General features: G+C 36.2%; 1 protein-coding gene across 1 annotated transcript in view; it reads left to right on the forward strand.

Annotated features, from left to right (window-relative positions):
* PRKCA (protein kinase C alpha) overlaps positions 1 to 19,212 on the forward strand; it is a 225,258-nt gene that overhangs the window by 129,906 nt on the left and 76,140 nt on the right. The window contains exons 4-5 of the mRNA XM_083355467.1: positions 13,171 to 13,282; positions 17,798 to 17,926. Of these exons, the coding sequence (XP_083211593.1) occupies positions 13,171 to 13,282; positions 17,798 to 17,926 (241 nt within the window). The remainder of the gene's footprint in view (positions 1 to 13,170; positions 13,283 to 17,797; positions 17,927 to 19,212) is intronic.

Consider the following 19,212-nt stretch of genomic DNA (forward strand, 5'->3'; position numbering starts at 1 on the left):
AAGAGGGAAAAGCTTTCTTGTTCATTTATTATTTTTCAGCTTAAAATAAATATGTACACCTCACTTCCATCCCCGACGCAATGATATTCAGCTAGAAAAGAGAGTGCAGAGGTTCACAGTAGCGCTGTTACAAATGTGGATGTTGTTTTTTCTGGTTTCTTTAAAAATAGATTAGCCTCCACGTAAGCCTCATTCGTTCCACATAAAGTATATGGTTTTACATTATTAGAATGAACATTACCACTTCAGTATAATGCATCACTAACTAATCTGGTTTAGAAAATAAGCAGGAACAGATCTGGTTACTATTCAGATGGGGACCTCCTAGAAATGCCAAGACTGCAGGAGTTGAATTTTCTTATTGAATTTTCTTATTGCCTTTCTTTCTACATTTTCTCAAGAATTTCTCATAAATAATCAATTTAATTGGATGTATTAAACCATTCAGCTAACAACAAACAATAGTGAAATGAACTTCTAGTAATAATAATTTCTACATTTCTAATTTAATTATCATTTCACTATTCCACTATGGTGCAAAGCTCTTAACATGCTACTGTTTCCATTAGAAGTATTTTACTAAATTGGACCCTGTGGGAGACAGATTAAAAGCTAGACTTTCCCAGAGCAGGAGAGCCATTTATATCAATAATCAAGTACAGCCTAACTCTAACCAAGATGTCTATTAAGCCACAAAAAGTGTGGGATTTAAATGACAAAGGTATAGATTTAGCCCTCCTGTTTACAGAAACCATATAATTGTTTTAAGTTGCTTCACCTCAGCCAGCAATAACCATTGAACTTGGCCATGTCAATTACCATGTGTAGAGTTTCTTTTTTCTAATGTAATTTCTATTAAAAATTACAATTATCAAGATAAAAACTAATACAAACTAAGAAAAATAAAAGAATGAAAAGAAAAAATGCAGGAAATAAAAATAGAAAAATAAGAATATAGTAATGAAAAGAACCACTATGGTGGTAAGGTAACAGCGTTCCGTGCGCCTTTGGCGTCTAGTCATGCCGGCCACATGACCACGGAGACGTCCTCGGACAAGCGCTGGCTCTTTGGCTTTGAAACGGAAATGAGCACCGGCCCCTAGAGTCGGAAACGACTAGCACGCATGTGCGGGGGAACGTTTACCTTTACCTTTAATGAAAAGAAATATATAAAGAAATAACTTCTCCTTTCATGTCAGGTATAAATTATTTTATACTTGTCTTACAATACAACAAACGATTTCTTCTTCTCATATCTCATCTTTTATCTATAAGCAAAACCTCAAACCTCATCATTCAGTCCTAATCAGCAAAAAGGGTTACCAGAGATAATTGTCAGTAAGCAAAAATCTGTGGCTGAAAATTATATATGTGTATATATATGTATTGAAAAGGTACAGATAAATGGAAGCTTTCAGTATTTTAAATATTGAAATTCCAAGGACGGCACCTGGGAAGCATATTATATAAGGTCATGCCTACTTTCTAAACATTATGCATATGTACAGTACTTCACACCTTCTAGATAAATATGTGCTTCTTTCTTTTACATATTCAGTGAAAAGGGTATTATGTTTTCTGTATTTTATAATTTTATAATCTGTTCTAGATTTTAAACCAAGAAATAGGGAACAATGTATTCATGTCGTGGAATGTAAATCAGGATCTTTCTTTGTGCCTTGTATAGAACCAACCCACAGAAGTCGCAGAAGCTCTGAAAAATTTGTTTGACTGTTTTTAAATAGGTTTCCTTAGAAGATAAAACAGAATAGCCTTCCCTAAACTTTTTAATTTTGTGAAGTGATGAAGCTATTACTCCCAGGATCCCAGCAAGTGGTCCATTCTGGAAGTGATGGTCCTCAGATTTGGTGGACATTGGACAAACCAGTAAAAGCTGGCCTTCTTATACAAAGAACTATATTTAGCTTAGCAGGACTAAAGAATGTGTTGTGACTAATTCATACATCTCATTGCCACAGTTGGACAGATTCACACATCCGATCAAGTTACGGTATAAGCCAGGGGTTTTGCAGCTGAAGCCCCCTATCCTTGAGATGCCTACAAAAGCTTTGGCCCCTGGTGTTTCTAATTTTTACTATGATAGAAACAACATTGTTTTAAAAAACTGTGGAAAGTGACGATACTATTTCAACTTACTTAAATATAAGTGCAAATGGCATGAAGTCAGATGAACTTTCATCCTGGAAAAGTCCATAATATTTTTTGAAACGGCCTCCAACTATGCTCTCTAATGAAAGCAGTCCCAATACAGGAATCCAAAGCTAAGCAAATTACATTATGGCTTTGAATGATGCATGAACCAAATCACTATTTCATGCTACTGAGGGCAATGCCTGTTTTGAGTACAGCTGAAAAAATGTTCAAATAATGACTCTTTGTTTTTCCAAATCCAACCTGCCTGGGCTTGCTAAGAGCATTAGCATACAACTGGGCCTGTTAACATTCTGGGTATACAGAGAGATTTTTAGTTAAACTCAGTTTTATGTGCTTAGCTGGTGAGCTGGAGCAGGAGAGGATGATGCAATTTGGGGATGGGGGGGATGTATTTTTATGATGAAAATATGTATTGTCATGGTTTTAATTACATGTTGGTTAGTCACATTTATAACATTTCACTGGAAGAAATTGTAATATTAATTGAATAAGCAAATCAGCACTGCAAAGATGTGATGCCAGGTACACATCCCTTTAAATCCAGGATTCTATTTTTCAAGCTACTGCCTTTATCAGGGGTACCCTAGATGAATAATTGACCAGGTATCTTCTGTAATAAGAGCCCAGTGATGCATATTTCTACTATGCCTGTAAAGAAACTTGCACTCTTAGCATTCAATGAATAATTCTGTGTTTTGACCATATACTTATTGCAAGTCATGGGCCATCTGGAGCGCTCTGTGTAGGCTGCTTTCATCAACTGCCTCTTGCTTTTAGAGCTCTTAATGTGCCCTTTCACTGACACAGGAAATTCAAAAGAGCATCTTGAAACAGCAAGGGCTATCAGATCTGAAATGTTACTGAGATGTGCTGGTATAGCTGCAAAACGAGGAGGCATTTTTAAAAAATGCAGCTGAAATTTGTTTTCCAAGAGCTAAAGAAGTTGCTTGGGCTGAGACACAGACAAGGGAGTTCTCTGTAAACCAGGCTTCCCCAGTCTAAATGATATCAGTCTGTGGATAACTCCCATCAGACCAATCTTTACATTTAGTTTTTTAATTCTTCAGTTTACAAAACAGACTGGAAAACCAGAATATAAACTGACAAGCAAACAGCACTTCCTTACTAGCATTGATGTTGTTATCTAGTTAGGGTAATGAAATGTTTGCAAGAAAACAAGCAAGCCCAGAGAGCACCAAGGACCCCTCAGACTGGACAACCTCTGACTTGAAAACTCTGGGTGGATCCCATTGGATCTAAATGCCATTCAATTCATTGATCTTGCAGCTTCTTTGAGAATACCTTAAATGTGATGGAAAGGCAGACTTTCCTAACTTGGGAATTTCCAGGTATATGGGTTTTGATCTCAGAAACTCAGCAATGGATGTCCTGGTCATGGGATTCTGGAAATTGGGATCCACAAGTCAGGAAAGATTGTGCTGGCTGGCTGCAAAAATCCTGAAATAGGACTAAATGTGTGCAAATCCACGATGGTAAATCTTCTCAGTAAGAATGTGTCCTGGATATTTAAAACTAGACTAGTATAATCTAGCGTTTTCTAGGATATTACTAGTTCTCAAAATTGTAGCCCAAACATAACTGAATAACAACAGGTTGGGAAAAAGCAGTGTTAAAATCACTGGCTCTGAGACCTGACTTGAACTCAGACACAATTTGTAATGGCCATTCATTAGACAACTGGCTATATTTCTGTATCATCTCTCTTTGAAAAGGGAGAAGATAGTTCATGTCTTTCTCATCACAGTTAGAATCCATCAACCTTAATTTGAATTTCCGTTGTTTGTCTAGAGTGGCCATAGTAATTTAGCAGTCAAATTGATTTTCAGAGGAGTAAAAGATGAATAATTAACTTTCTTTCTGAACATTTCAGAATCCATTTGTAGAATAGATTCCTAGAAGATTAATTCTGTGAGGATAACCTAGCTGGGCTTTTTTGGAGGTGTGTGTGTGTGTGTATGGGGAGGGGAGATACAGCTGAAAAGAGAAAGGATTAAAGAATATGTGCCAGTCAATCAGTTAACAGGCTGGAAGTTTCCTTGATCAACAGTGAGCACTTCCTTCCTTTTGTTTTAAAATAGTATGGGAAAATTATGTTCCCATAAGAGCTGAACATGTTCCCTCAGATTATAAAAAATAGGCAGAAAGAACTCTGCAATAAATGTCTTCCTTTTATTTAATAAATAGAGTCAACAGAATGTTGTGTAATGCATCCTAATATTTGCAGAACTAATGTTTAAAATGACACAATAAAGCAATATTTATGTTAGATCTTATAAAGTTAGAAAAAATAATGTTACAGTTTTCTGTCATAAAAAAGAGAAGGACACAGGAGAGAGAGAGAATCTGTTTGGTCTGATGATTAAGGCATCAGGTTAGAAACCAGGAGACTGTGAGTTCTAGTTCCACCTTAGGCATGAAAAGCAGCTGGGTGATTTTGGGCCGATCACCTACCTCACAGGTTTGCTGTTAGGGGGAAAATATGAGGAGAAAAGGTATGTTTGCTGCAGAAAATCAGAAATATAGTAGTAATAAATGCTGTATTAAAGTAGGCATTTAAAGGTTGTTGTAGTAAAAATCTCTGCAAGTTTAGAGAAGAGAGTGTTGAGCATGGCATCAGCACAGAGAAAACCCAGCTGTGAGCCTTTAGCAGTAACTCTTGAAATACATACCTCAACCTCCCCTTATGAATTCTCTCAGTGATTGACTAAGACAGGGGTCAGCAACCTGAAACAGTGAAAGAGCCACTCGGAACCGGTTCCCTCACAAAAGGAAAAACTGGGAGCCGCAAAAAATATGTGCACATGCACATAGATGCACGCATGTGCAGAACAGGGTTTGACTGAAGAGTGGAGCCAAGGTGAGATATGCACCTACCCTGCATATTTGAATTGATTGGTTGAACTTTTTTAGTCCCACTTTTTTTTTTTGGACTGCACATGGCAGAGGACTGGGAGCCGCAGGAGACGGCTGAAAGAGCCCCATGCGGTTCCGGAGCCGCGGGTTGCAGACCTGTGCACTAAGATATAGAACAATGAAAGAATCATGCAGATATTCAAGTCTTAAGTTATTTAAGGCTTCATAGGTCATAATCAGAACCTCAAAACCTGTTTGGTAACTGATTGGTAGCCAGCCTGCAAGGTTGCATTATGTTGCAGTGAAGGCTCTCACAGGCCACACAAAGGGAAGAAACAAGTGGATGTAAAGTGTTGGTTTTTGGAAAGTTAAATTCTAGCTCTTCAACTGAAAAGTTTCCATCCTGTTACAGACCCCATGAAAATTTGAAAACATCAAAGAAATTAACAAAATAATCAAACTGAATATAATATTAGAAGTTGCACTGTTAACAAAATTAGCCAAACTTTTATCCGTTGGTGATATAATGTCCTCCTTTTCCTTTTGTAAGGACTTATACTATATTCAGTATTTTCACCAATAAGCAACAGTAACTGTCCTCTCTATAAGGAAAAAAAAATTACAAATTTAATGAAAGCAATTCCTTCAGGGCTACCAGAAAATAGATAAATCATTGCCTGGCTATCCCAGGCAAGCTATGAGACAGCTTCACTGCAAGCTTTCAATGTATTCTAAGGCCCAATTTGTAGGTCTAAATTAGAGGAATCTACTCATTTTATGTAATCATTTAAAAATCTAGTCATTTTTTAAATATTGCTTTCTGTTCTCTTCCCAAACCATTTAGTGTACTTTATTTCCTAAACTATATTGTGGTATCTTAAGTGTGTGTTGGTATGTACATCTTAGTTACTAGCTTTGATTGTGCTTGTAATAGCCAAAATAGCCAAAATGTTCTATATCTGATCGATACTGACCTTATTCTAAACAGAATATGCTACAAGTGTAAGATGGATAACCTAGTCTTATTTTCCTGTACATTACTAAAAAGTAGGATGGCGTCTGTTGATCCGAGTTCTCAAGCTAGTCTCTAGACATGAAATGTCAACGTTGACCTCAATATTCATACATTTATTTGCAGCATAAACAAATATAAATAAATAGTTAGCTTAGTTGCTTTATCGTAAGCAAGAATGAAGCCATTACACAAATAATGTACTAGAGAAGGCAAAAATCAAGCTTTCACTCTCTGTGTTTCAGGGTTCCAATTCTAAGTATTTTTCTCTGACTATTTTCCAACACCCTTCAGATTGGGAGGGTGATACAGGCCTGGCCGCTGCTGATTCCTCCCTCACACCTTCATTCTTTACAAACTGTGACAGACCAACAGAGGCCAACCTTGTGAGGACCTTGGTTTACGGCCACCTTTCTTATCTCCTACCTTTAATTTGTTTTATTTACATTTTAATAGTCTTCAATCCTTTGCATAATGTTACTTACCCTAAAAAGAAATAGTGCAATAAGTATATGTACCGTATATAATCATTGGGTAAATACGTTCTTCGAGATTGGTTATACTTATTCCTTTTATGAAGTCTAGCATACGGTTTAGCAATGTGTTGCATAATATGTAACTTTTTATCTGTATCTTGACCCAGAATATGTTAAAAGCATGGAAAGAATTTGGGCATGAGAAATATAAAAACAGAACAAGAGACTGTGAGCCAACAGTAGATGGTTCCTTGGCACAGCTCATACACCTAAAAAGTTCTTCCTGAATGTTGTGAGAAAGAGCACATCCTGAGGAAGGTTCTGCTATGATGATTCTGCAGCTGTTTTAGGCTGAATCCACTCAAATTTTCATTCCTTTGTGCATTCATTATTTTGTATTCAGAATGACAATATTCTGACACACTAGTCTATTCATCTGATAGTTAACTGAGTTAATTATTAAAAGCAGAGGCTGTAAAGATATAATGCAGGAAAAAAAAGAGACTGGTTAAACAGTCCCATGATGATGTATGGATTGTGATAAGTTCCAATCTATCCCAAAGATGCTGGTTTCTTTTCAATTAAATATTCCACAGGAAATATTTAGAAAAGTATATTAGGGTTACGGACTTAAAGTATGTGTTGAACTAAGTGTGGGTATGTAAGCACCTAATTAATAACAAGTTGTCTTAGAGATTGCTTACATTTTTTTTTTATATATACTCTTTTTATTTGAACTTTTATTTGAACTTAAGGATGATTTGGAACTGTGAGACATTTGGCGTGATACACGCAAGAACTATTTTAGATTATAGTTTAGTTTGGTTGGAGATTATTAAGATTAACAGAGATAAGCGCTTTTGGTGCGTAACTGAGAATTTGTTTGGAAATTAGAGAAAGGTGGGAGAATGCAAATAGCAGGTGAAAGTTTTTTTTTCTTTTTCCCCTTTTTTTTTTGAAATTAATATGAATAAGGACTGGGATTAAGAAAATTTATTTTGAGTAAAGATCTTTTTTTGTTTTCCTCTTTTTCTTCTCTACTTTATTTGTAATATTAATATTGTTTGTATTCATTTTATATGAGCTAGAGAGAGATAGAATTTATAGTTTATTGTTGATAATATAGGGGTGTTTATGTTTGTTTTTTGATTTTATGCCCTGTATTTAGCTCTGGGAAGTCGGGGGGGGGGAGGAGGGAGTGGGGGAGAGGGAGAGGGGTGGGGGAGGGGGGGATTAAAGTCAAAATGTATTGTAAAACTTTTTAAATAAAAAAAATATTCCACAGGAATTAGTTTTTAGGGACTTATTGATATATTTCACTGTTCATAACAAAACTGAGGTTGCATCAGTTTTCAAGAACTTTCAAAAATAGAGCAGTACTTTAGTCTAGTTGTTAAGACATCAGGCCAGAAACTAGGAGACTGTGAATTCTAATTCTGCATTAGGCATGAAAGCTGGCTGGGTGATTTTGGGCCAGTCACTTTCTCTCTCAGTCCATCCCACCTCACAGGGTTGTTGTAGGAAAAAATAGGAAAGAAAGAAAATTATGTTCGCCACCTTATTTATAAAAATAATAAAAACGGGATTTAAAAATGTGCATTGCTGGTATGTGAAAAAACATTGCTCACTGAGTTTGTGGTAGATTAAAAATTACTTGCAGGTATAAAATGTATGTGAGAGCAGATATTGCACTTCTAAACCTCTTTTTTGAGTGGCTGTTTTTCAAAGGAAAAATAAACAATTCATGTTAGGCACTATACAGGTTTCCAAATCAATATTAAGAGAAGTCTTTGCCTTCAACATTGTTTGAAACTAAATAAAATACCATAATCATATGGTAATGAGTTTGCATATCAGTTAATACTAATCTGACTATTCATAAACATGACATTTTTTTTGTTAAAGTTAAAGATTTGCAATTAACTAAGCACTTTGAAGTTACTTTGGAAATGAATGACAGATTTCAGCATTGTATCAAGAAATGGGGATTCATGTTCTGGGTTGTTTCTTAACCACACAGCAGAAACAAAATGAAATGTGCAAAAGGTCAAATAGCTGTTCTTAGTATAGAATTTTGGACACTTCGGTGCAAATCTCTTAGCTTTTAAAACAAAACAAAAAATATCAAGGCTGATCTCAGGCTTACTCTCAGGATTGATGCTCCAGGCAAGAACGGCTGATTTTATAAAAATATGATATGGATGTTATCCAGAGATGTATATTGAATATCCATTAGAAAGAACACTGTTGGCTAATAAGAGATTTTTAAAAAATCTGTATGTTATAACTAGAAGGATAGTCCAAGGTGTAGTATTATAAACAGGACTGGTATTTAAAGAACTCTTATGAAGCAGAAGAAGGATGATATGGGGAAGAGGTTTAATAAATAGAGGAATTAATATGGATCCATGACAAAGGAACTGGCTGCAGCGCATCAGAGCAGAGGAGATGAGTCAACAAGGAATTGCAGGGATGGTTTGAATGAAATGGGTCAAGTAGGGCAGAATAGGAATAAAAGAAATATACAGTATAAGGAAGGAATGTTGCCCGTATGCCTATAGAGTTTTGAAGCTAAAGGAAGAATAAATGCAGTAACTGCAAGAAAAAGGGTATTTATATATGGTAAGAGTAAAAATTTTCCAGCGAGAGCAAAAATTGCTCAAAGAGCAACTACATTCTAGAGCAGTACAGTAAAGAAAGTTTTAAGTTCAAAATGAAATGATGGGTCTATAGAGGGGATGATGGAGATCTATTGAGTTGAGTTCATGGGTATAAATGATGCGGGTGAAGAAGGAGAGTGCAAACGTTGGCTTGAAACTCAACATTAAGAAAACAAAGATCATGGCATCCGGCCCTCTCAATTCCTGGCAAATAGATGGGGAAGAAATGGAAGTAGTGACAGATTTTATTTTCCTGGGCTCCAAGATCACCGCAGATGGGGATTGCAGCCAAGAAATTAAAAGACGCTCCTGGGGAGGAATGCTATGGCAAATCTAGACAGCACACTAAAAAGCAGAGACATCACCCTGCCAACAAAAGTGCATATAGTCAAGGCTATGGTTTTCCCAGTTGCAATGTATGGCTGTGAAAGTTGGACCATAAGAAAGGCTGAGCGTCAAAGAATTGAGGCCTTTGAACTATGGTGCTGGAGAAGATTCCTGTGAGTCCCTTAGACTACAAGGCAATCAAACCGGTCAGTCCTACAGGAGATCAACCCTGACTGCTCTTTAGAAGGCCAGATCCTGAAGTGGAAACTCAAATACTTTGGCTACCTAATGAGAAGGAAGGACTCACTGGAGAAGAGCTTAATGCTGGGAGAGGTTGAGGGCAAGAGAAGAAGGGGACGATAGAGAATGTGGTGGCTGGATGGAGTCACTGAAGCAGTAGGCATGAGCTTAAATGGACTCCAGAAGATGGTAGAGGACAGGAAGGCCTGGAGGAACGTTGTCCATGGGGTCATGATGGATCGGACATCTTCGCAACTAACAACACTGTGTGTTTTCAAAATACATGTTACATTAAGTATAATGTACATTATCCCCATCTTCATCTGTGGAATATGACTTCTAAGGATAAACTTTCTAGTTTTCCAGCATTCATCCTGGAAATTAGTTAGGACAAGATCATTGTTGACTATGTTGCCTTTTTTCTTTCCAACCTTTTAAGTGGAGTGGTTCTTCCAGGGTTTCCTAATTACACAAGTAACTTTTTTCCAGCAGCAGCATTTGGCACCTTAGAACTAATCTACAAATCTTTCAGGTAATTCTGAAATAAATAACTGTGGATCACTGCAGAAGTATCAACACTGACAACTTGAGGCAATACAGACCTAAGTTCCCTGGCTCACAGTAGTTTTTATTAAGAACTTAGATAGTGAAAAACCTTTAGGCTTACTAGCTCTTTTATCTATGCTGTAGGGAACTGTAGTAGAAGACATTATTTTCTTTAGAAAGCAGTTTAATCCAGGCATCAAAATGAAATGAGTAAACTTTTCAACACTTCCATGCTATTAGTGAAACGGGTTTTTGGCATTACTTTATTATACTTAACCGGACTTACCAACATGTTCATATGCTGAGGACAATTTGTAAAAAGAAGTTACTGGTAGACATGCATTGCCACATATCTCTGGTGTGTTTCCCAGTAATATTTCAAAATCATAATTTCTGAACAGCTATTTCTAATTTATCTGTCTGCAAAGTGACCACAATGCAGAAGACAGTCAGTTACTGGCCTGACTATTGCAGGTTTTCCAGCTGTAGAAGTTAATACATCATTTCTCAGAAGGCTAAGGTGATAATGTTAGTAAGTCGTAAGTGTTGGTGTAGAGTTGGAGATTAATTGCCTATTGTCAAAACAAGTGGAAAGACAAGGAATTCATGTAGCTTTTGAGAAGAAATGCTGATTCCCCCCCCCCGTACACTTAGAATGCAATTGACTTTGGATTTGGAGAGATAAAGTGCTTATAAAGGAATTTCTGTCAGAAATGTAAATAATTGTATGGCAATGGTTTTTTAGCTTGTGTAATTCTTCCTTTTTCCAATTCCTTTTTCCAATTCCTTTTTCCAATTCCTGCTTCCAAAAGAAGTTGAAAGAAGATAGATATGAGAGCGAGAGAGAGAGAGACAGACCGACAGACAGGATCGCAAATGCTAATCAAAGATCAGTAGCCTTTTAAAAATTTTATAGTGCCATACTTTTACTTCTGAGAGTTTTCAATGAGCTCTCAGCTTGAAACTATACATCATAGTCATTGACATCTTGTTGACATATAAGAAGTCTGAAATAGAGTTTATTGATCTTAACAGTTGTTTGTGATAGGCCTAAAGGTAGCAGATAATTCCATTTAATATATTTTGTACAAATTATTGAATTATTAATATCTTATCATTGAGTTGCACATTGTATAATTTTTAGGTGAATGTGCATCACATTTTTTAAAGTCACACAGTGAAGATTAATGAAAGCTTTGCCTCTGGAGTGCAGCTGAGCTTTCTGAACAAGGTGTCTAACATTTTTTTTATTAGATATTTTTATATGTCATTCTGCCTCCCCCTAGAGGGGCATTTTATATTCTTTTCCATTGTGGATATTTTTATCTTTTTATCTTTTATTTTTCATAAAATAATTTGGCATGAATCATGCACACAAGAATCTATCCAAAGAATATCTATTCATGAAACTGAACACTTGTATTTCAATGTAGAATTTTTGGCAAGAACTAAAAAATTGCACTTTATTCATTAAACCACTTCAGTCTTTCTGGATCTTTTGCTAGTGTAGATTTAAAAAAAAACTCTTTTAGAACCTCATTTATCTACAGATGTGTGTGTACATCAATAGACTGAAAAGATAACTTTGTATCTAACAAAAGCTCTAAACTTGATGCAGAAAATTGTTTGGATACAAATATGAGATTATCTTTTTGCTTGTATAATCTTGTATTGAAACATATTCTAATTGGTGTTGTTGTTCCTGCATTTTATAAGCTGGCAAGATTTTCTGATATTTGTGACTTGCATTAACTCTTTGATTTGTTTAATAGCTAAAAAATATACTGTACTTCCATGTAAATATTTGTAAAGGATTTTCTGTCTTGACCCAGAGAAAATGGTCAATTTCTTTCCCAAACTCTATAAAAAAGGAATAAGGAGCCTTATTATAGGAACATTGGAAGCTGCCTTAAAGTAAGGCACAGTATTTGACCTTCTCACATAGTCTTAAAGTATAAAAGGGTCTTTTTTCATTGTGTGTAACTGTGTATTGGAAATGTCAACTATTAAACCTGCAGTTTAAACCAAGCACCTACCATCTCTTCTCTGTAAAATGGTTGTGTCTTAAGTTTAAGGCAGGGGTCTTCAAACTTGGCCCTTTTATGACTTTTGGACTTCAACTCCCAGAATTCCTCAGCCAGGCATACTGGCTGAGGAATTCTGGGAATTGAAGTACACAAGCCATAAAATGGCCAAGTTTGAAGACCCCTGGTCTAAGTGATCTCACAGGCTACTCCAATTTTTGCCATCTGCAGGAGCTGCCTAAATTCTTGAGGAATCCCCTTGTAGGGCTGATAAGCTCTTGCTTTCTTGCTTTCCATTTTAGGGAATTATGGAGCAGTATATGGTTTTGTGGTCTGGGAGTATTTTTCTGGGACAAAACCAGATCCTGAGCAAAAAGCTAGAAGCTAAAATTACAGTATTTTCTGATTAAAAACACAGAGCTTTGGCAACTGCTGCTTTCTTTCAGAATCAGTCAGAAAACATCATCATCTCTGAAAGCATCACTTGAAGGAATGAGAATTCCTTGGGAGTAGTTTTAAGTTGTTGGTAAGAATGAAGAATAAGTTTTTCATACTATTTCAGCCAGTTCAATTTTCTTTATATCTTTATAAGATATAAAGCATGTGTGTAATAAGATATTATTACACACACACTCAAGTCAAATGACTCTAATTTTGTTATATTACAGGGTTTTATTTATTTAAGGAACACACAATTATTGTCGATGGAGATATGTATTCTGCAAGGAGTTGTACATGGATTTTAATTCAGAAACTTACATGTAATGTTTGACATTAATGTCTTCAATTTCATTGATTAATAAGTAACATGACACTGTCATTTCTCTTCTTTTTAGGATCCCAGAAGCAAGCATAAGTTCAAAATCCACACATATGGGAGCCCAACATTTTGTGACCATTGTGGTTCATTACTTTATGGACTTCTGCACCAAGGGATGAAATGTGACAGTAAGATATATATTTCATGCAGTTTTTTTTAAAAAAAATCAATGAAGCCATTAGAATTTTGCCTAACTACTTTCCAGTAAAATTTATTGTAGTTCTTGTTAATTACAAGTGTAGCAGTCCATTTGAAATGAATATTTCAACACATCTAGCAAAAGACTGTAAATGAGAAGAGCTTTTTCTCATGTTGATTTTTCTATAGTCATATATTAATGGAAACTTACCGGAAGAAAGAAGCATTATATTCAATCAGCAGTTGACTTGCAATATTGTGATAAAAGCATAAGCATTAAAAAATTAAGGATAGTTTGTGGCTTCATAATAATGCTTCATAATGCTTGTTCGCTATCCTTTTGTTTTGTTTTTTTGTTTTGGTTGATTCACCCTTGCAAATTGCCACCACTTTTGTTCTGAGGAATTGACTTCCCCCTAAATAAAGCATTACGGTCATGTCCAAAAAGTGTGTGACATTTTGACTATTGCCACATGATTTCCACTGGAGCAACCCAGTGGAGCTGGCAACAGAAACCATTACATCCAAGTCTCATACAAAAGATCCACGGGAGAATTCTCTTGCTATGTCATTCCCAGGGATTAGTTGAAATAGGGAAAACTAGAAGGATGTAGATTAGTATAAATATCCAATACTATAAAAACCAGGACTCTCACACCAGGGTATCTGAACTTACTGATCATTAGTTTTATTTTTATTTATTTAGAAAATTTGTTTTGCTGCCTAATCACACATGGCGACTGAAGGCGGCTTACCAGATAGATAAATGCAAATACCACATATCCCTTCCCATTACAATTTTATCAAAAGGCTCTTTTTTAAAAGAAAAAAAAGAAAAATCAAAATGAACTTATGCTGCATCAAGTGGAAGGAGAGAAGTTGAAAAAATGGAGAGGGGATAGTGCCTCATGAACAATTTAACAACATAACCTATGGCAGTTTGTCAAATTCTAAGTATCAGGTATCCTGCTACTAGGAATGCAACAGTAGCTGCAACAAAGAGATGAATAAAAACAGCTGTTGTCAGAAAATACACAAACTGCTGTTTCTCCTCATGTGGTTTGAATAGAACTCCTCTTCAATAGCTATAAAAATAGCAAGCTGTCACCTATGACTAATTAAATGGCTTGGAAGCTATTTTGGGGATTCCTTAGAAACCTGCTCCTATGAAGTCCTTGGTGCTCTCTGAGCTTGGTTGTTTGCTTGCAGATATTTCATTACCTATCTATGTAACAACATCAGTGCAAGTAAATATGGGCTTCGCGTTCTGTTTATATACAGTAACTTGCCCTGCCAGTGTTACTCCTTGGCGGTTCCTTGATTGGGTATTGTTTCTATTCCATCACTTCCCCACTGAAGCCCACTCCACATTACAATTCCCCACTACTGTACATTTCAAATATATTATCAGTTCTCCACTACGAGGCCTCCAGAAAATTAAAGGTCTAAAAATAGAAGATGAAATTATGGTTTCATTCAGCGTCACAGCACTCTTCACATACATAGATCAACAACTCATCTGTCCTAGGTAAATACTCTTTAAGATCAAAATACCCAGAAACATGGACCCCCATCAACCTCTGCCTCAATACCTACGTGCACTTTGATTGACAGAAATATGAACAAATCAGAAGAACATCCATAGGATCACCACTCTCAGGACTTACAGTAGAGGGTGTAATGCAGCAGCATCTGGAAGAAACAGCCCTCCCACACAAACATCCAAAAATATGAATCCGATATGTAAATGACACCTTTATCATAATAAAAAAGGAACAATGAGAGAAGACACAAAAAACAATCCACCATATCTTCAAAGGAATAAAGTTCAACAGAGAAGAAGAAAGCAACAACTTGTATTCTTTCTGGATAGCTTCATCAGCAGAGGAAACAACTGCAAAAAAAAAAAAAATTAGAAACACATGTCTGTTGAAAAATAACCCACACTAAACAAATCCTCCCACAAGAGGAACTGTGTAAGAAAATTATTCAAATGAGCACAAACTGCAGCCACCCAGAACACTAGAAAAAGGAAATGGATCGCCTATACAACATCTTCCAATAAAATGGATACCCTTGTAACTTTATCAAAAAGTGCCTGACCGTTCAACCCACAACAGCACAACCACGAGGTATGAAAAGGATAACACTGACCATACATAAAAAACATCTCAGAAACAACAGACTATTACAGCCACATGGCATCATTGTAGCATAGAAACCCATTAAAGCCATCAAAAACATTTTAAGTAAACCAAAAGACCCAGAAGCCTAAGAAGAAAAAACATAGTCATTTACAACAGAGTGTAAAGAAAGTTATAACTACTATGTGGGACAAAAAGGTAGAAGGTTAGCAGAATGCATCTATGGACACCAACTAGCAGTCAGAAGACATGATGAAAATGCCATCTTTTGTGAGATGGACAGACCCAGCCACGGTTTCAACTGGGAAATTATGAGCATCCTAGACCAAGTCAAATCTATAAATGCTAGGGAATTCCTGGAAACTTGGCATTCAGACAGGTCAGCTATAAATAGACACATAGAAATAAACCATATTTACACACCGTTCAAAAGAGACAACAAAAAGTTAAATGAAACAGAAAAGAATAGAAGTCATCCACTCCAGTAGCCAGTATCCAGATAAGCAGGGATTCACAGCAGGCAAGCAATCCAGCAGAAAACAATACCCCAATCAAGAAACTAATCAAGGAGAAAACCACACTCCCACCAACACTGGCAGGGCAAGGTGCTGTACATAAACAGGGAGTAAACACCATGCTCTAGCATCGATGATGCTGTTTAGTTGGGTAATGAAACATCTGCAAGCAAATAACCAAGTTCAGACAGCACCAAAGACTCTACAGTTCAACCCAGAGCTATATATAATCTCTTCTGTTGAAACTCAAGACCATTAGTAAGAAATCATTTAAGTAGTTTAAGGTAGGAATGTAAATATTTTATTTCATCCTACAAAGCTATCTCTTTCTATCTGGATTTTTTTTTAAAAAAATTGATACGATACCACAGTTCAGGCCACCTTTCTTTTCGAATGTATGCATGTTGTGGAGAATCCTACATGAAAAGGCATCAGCCTCCATTGTTGCTTGGTCTACAGTTTTTTAATTTGCTTAGTATTGCATCTACATTTTGTCTTCCCTCTTAAGAACACAAGGTAGCATCCACGGTAGTCCTCCCTTATAATAATCACCAGAGCATCAAGCCTGAGAAGCTGTACAGAGAAAGAGTGAGTGGGTCCAAAGTCACTCAGTGAGCTTCATATCTGTGGTTGAAGCCCGGCATTTTAATCACTGTGCTACGCTGGCTTTCATTTGTTCCGACTCCCCACGTTCCTATGGCTCAGTGGTTGGCTTTTGAGAAAAATCAGGCATTCTTAAGACTTTGTTTCTTATGGAAGAAAGACAGAAAACTCTTTCAGTTTTTCTGCCTTTCAACTTTTGTTGCTGTTTCCCACTCTTAGATATGAGACTGTTCCTTAACTAGGTTTACCTCTAGAATTAAAACTGTGTCTATAATATCTGAAGGGATTCTAATGTTAAGGTCTAAAGATATACTTTCCCATAATATGAAAGAACTAAAAATTAAGTATCTCAATTCTTAATAACATTTTCATTCAGCGGTTTTATTGTCAAACAACACACTTGTCAAGATTTTGATTAAAAATAGTTGTGGTCACTTGTTTTCCCAATCAGATTTTAAAAAAATCAATCCAGAAATCATTTTTCACATCGTGTTTCCTGGGGAATAGCTAAAACATATAATTCTTTTGCTAATATATGGCAGCTTTCCTGATCAGGCATAACCTAGTTTTTTTTATTAATGGAAACACTATGTGTGCATTACTGGATGCTCAAAAACAGAAATAGTGGTTGATAGTTGTACAGTGTTTTAAATTGAATTTAATGATTGGACAATAGTCAATCTCGAAAAAGAGGAGATCTTATGATATTGAGTTTTTTTTTAATTTTCATTTTGCTTTTGGTAAAGCCCTAGCAGGTATTCAATCAACTTCTGTTTTCCCACATTTTGCTTATTTTCAACTAAATGCCACCCACATAGTTTTTAATGTCTAAACTGGCATCATTAACGTTTGTCTCAAAACGTTTGGTATGTTGGGGAATCATTAGCTCCGGCCAAATTTGTCATATGTCACTGTAAGATTTGTGTAAAAGACTACAGCAGAAAGGGCTGTTTCTTAACTCAAAATCATGTTTCTTTTGTCTTATTTTGTTCTGCCCTATGAGGGAGAATTACTTGCTTCCGTTCATGAGAAGATAACTGCAAACACAATTCTTAACTTATTTATTGAATGTGGGGAAAAAAAAATTCTGAGTCCCATTATGGCCTATAAATTGACAAGCTTTCCCTAATAGCCCAAAGGAAAAAATCAACTTCCCTGGCAATGTAAAAGTAGCAGTGCCAATTAGTTATTTTTGTCCTTTTCAGTCCTTAGGATATTAAATTATTTATTTTCTGACTTGCAGCCTGTGATATGAATGTTCACAAACAATGTGTAATAAATGTTCCAAGTCTTTGTGGAATGGATCACACGGAAAAAAGAGGGAGGATTTATTTGAAGGTTGAAGTGACTGGTGACAAGCTGGAAGTCACAGGTAAGGAAAGCTTAGAAGTAATGTACCTCATTTAAGGATCCCTTTATTCATTTATATTGAATAGCTTTAAGACAATAAATGTAAAAAATGACTTATGTGCTATATTCAGTAAAAGCTCAGCTCCTGGCTGGAACAAAGGATTATGAATTCCCTTGAACTGGAGGATGTAATTCTTACTATCCATCTAAGAACGTATCCAGTATCCATGGTTGGAAAGCTGGGATGGAAAATGACACAGTGTGCCCATATTCTCCTTTGGGGCTTCCAGCAAGGAACACTACTTTTGGCCTAAAGGCACTACTTTTGGCCTAATTCAGCATATGTTTCCTGGTTATGCAACAATACTAAGAAAACGATCTTGAAATGATAATTGATTACAAACTGAATAAAAGTCAGCAGAGAGATGTTCTTAGATGGATAGTAAGAAGCCTATTACATCCTCCAGTTCAAGGGAATTCATAATCCTTTGTTCCAGCCAAGAGCTGAAGTTTTACTGAATATAGCAATATAATTTCAAGTGGCAGGGCCCAAAAGTAGTGTCTTTTCTGCTGTGGCTCCTGCTCTTTGGAATATCATGTCCCTCAAGGTAGGATCTGCCCCCACCCCCTGGCCTTCTAAAAAGGAACACCTGCCATCTGGCTTGGGACCTCGATGGGGGCATCCCACCGTGGAGGGAGATTAGGAGATGATCCCACCTCCACCCTGTTTATACATGGATTCATTTTTATCTAGTTCTTGGTCAGTTTTAATTTTTAATTCTTAATGCTTAATATTTTTAATGCTTTTATTGTTTTATATCACACTTTGATGTTGTTGTAAGCTGTCCAATGTGGCTTGACAATGAGATGGTCGGCATATAAATTAAAGCAATAAATAAATCAATAAAATATTCAGAGAATGGCAACTGGAGCCTAAATCTTAAGAGGAAATGTGAAGGAAGTTGGTATTTTAGCCTTGGGGGTGTGATAACCTACTTAAAGTGTCAGCTATCACAGAAGGATATATCAAAATCTCTCCTTTATTTTTTCAGGGTGCAGAAAATAAACACTGTATTTAGGTTGTGTTAAAATTGAAGGCGAGGAAATAGCTTCCCAACAGTAACATGGGTTTGGACTGTGGAATTAATTTACTTGGAAAAAAAAACTGGTGGGCTGTCCTTTATTGAATGTATTCATTGGAAGTAGACCTCCATCTGCTAGGAATGCTTTTGCTAAAACTTTAGATAACATTTGAATCATGTTTCATCGCAACTCTCCAAATACAGGCAGGTCAGTCCTACTGCTTAA

This window comes from Vipera ursinii, assembly GCF_947247035.1.
Source record: "Vipera ursinii genome assembly, chromosome: 2".
In the NCBI taxonomy this organism is placed as follows: domain Eukaryota; kingdom Metazoa; phylum Chordata; class Lepidosauria; order Squamata; family Viperidae; genus Vipera; species Vipera ursinii.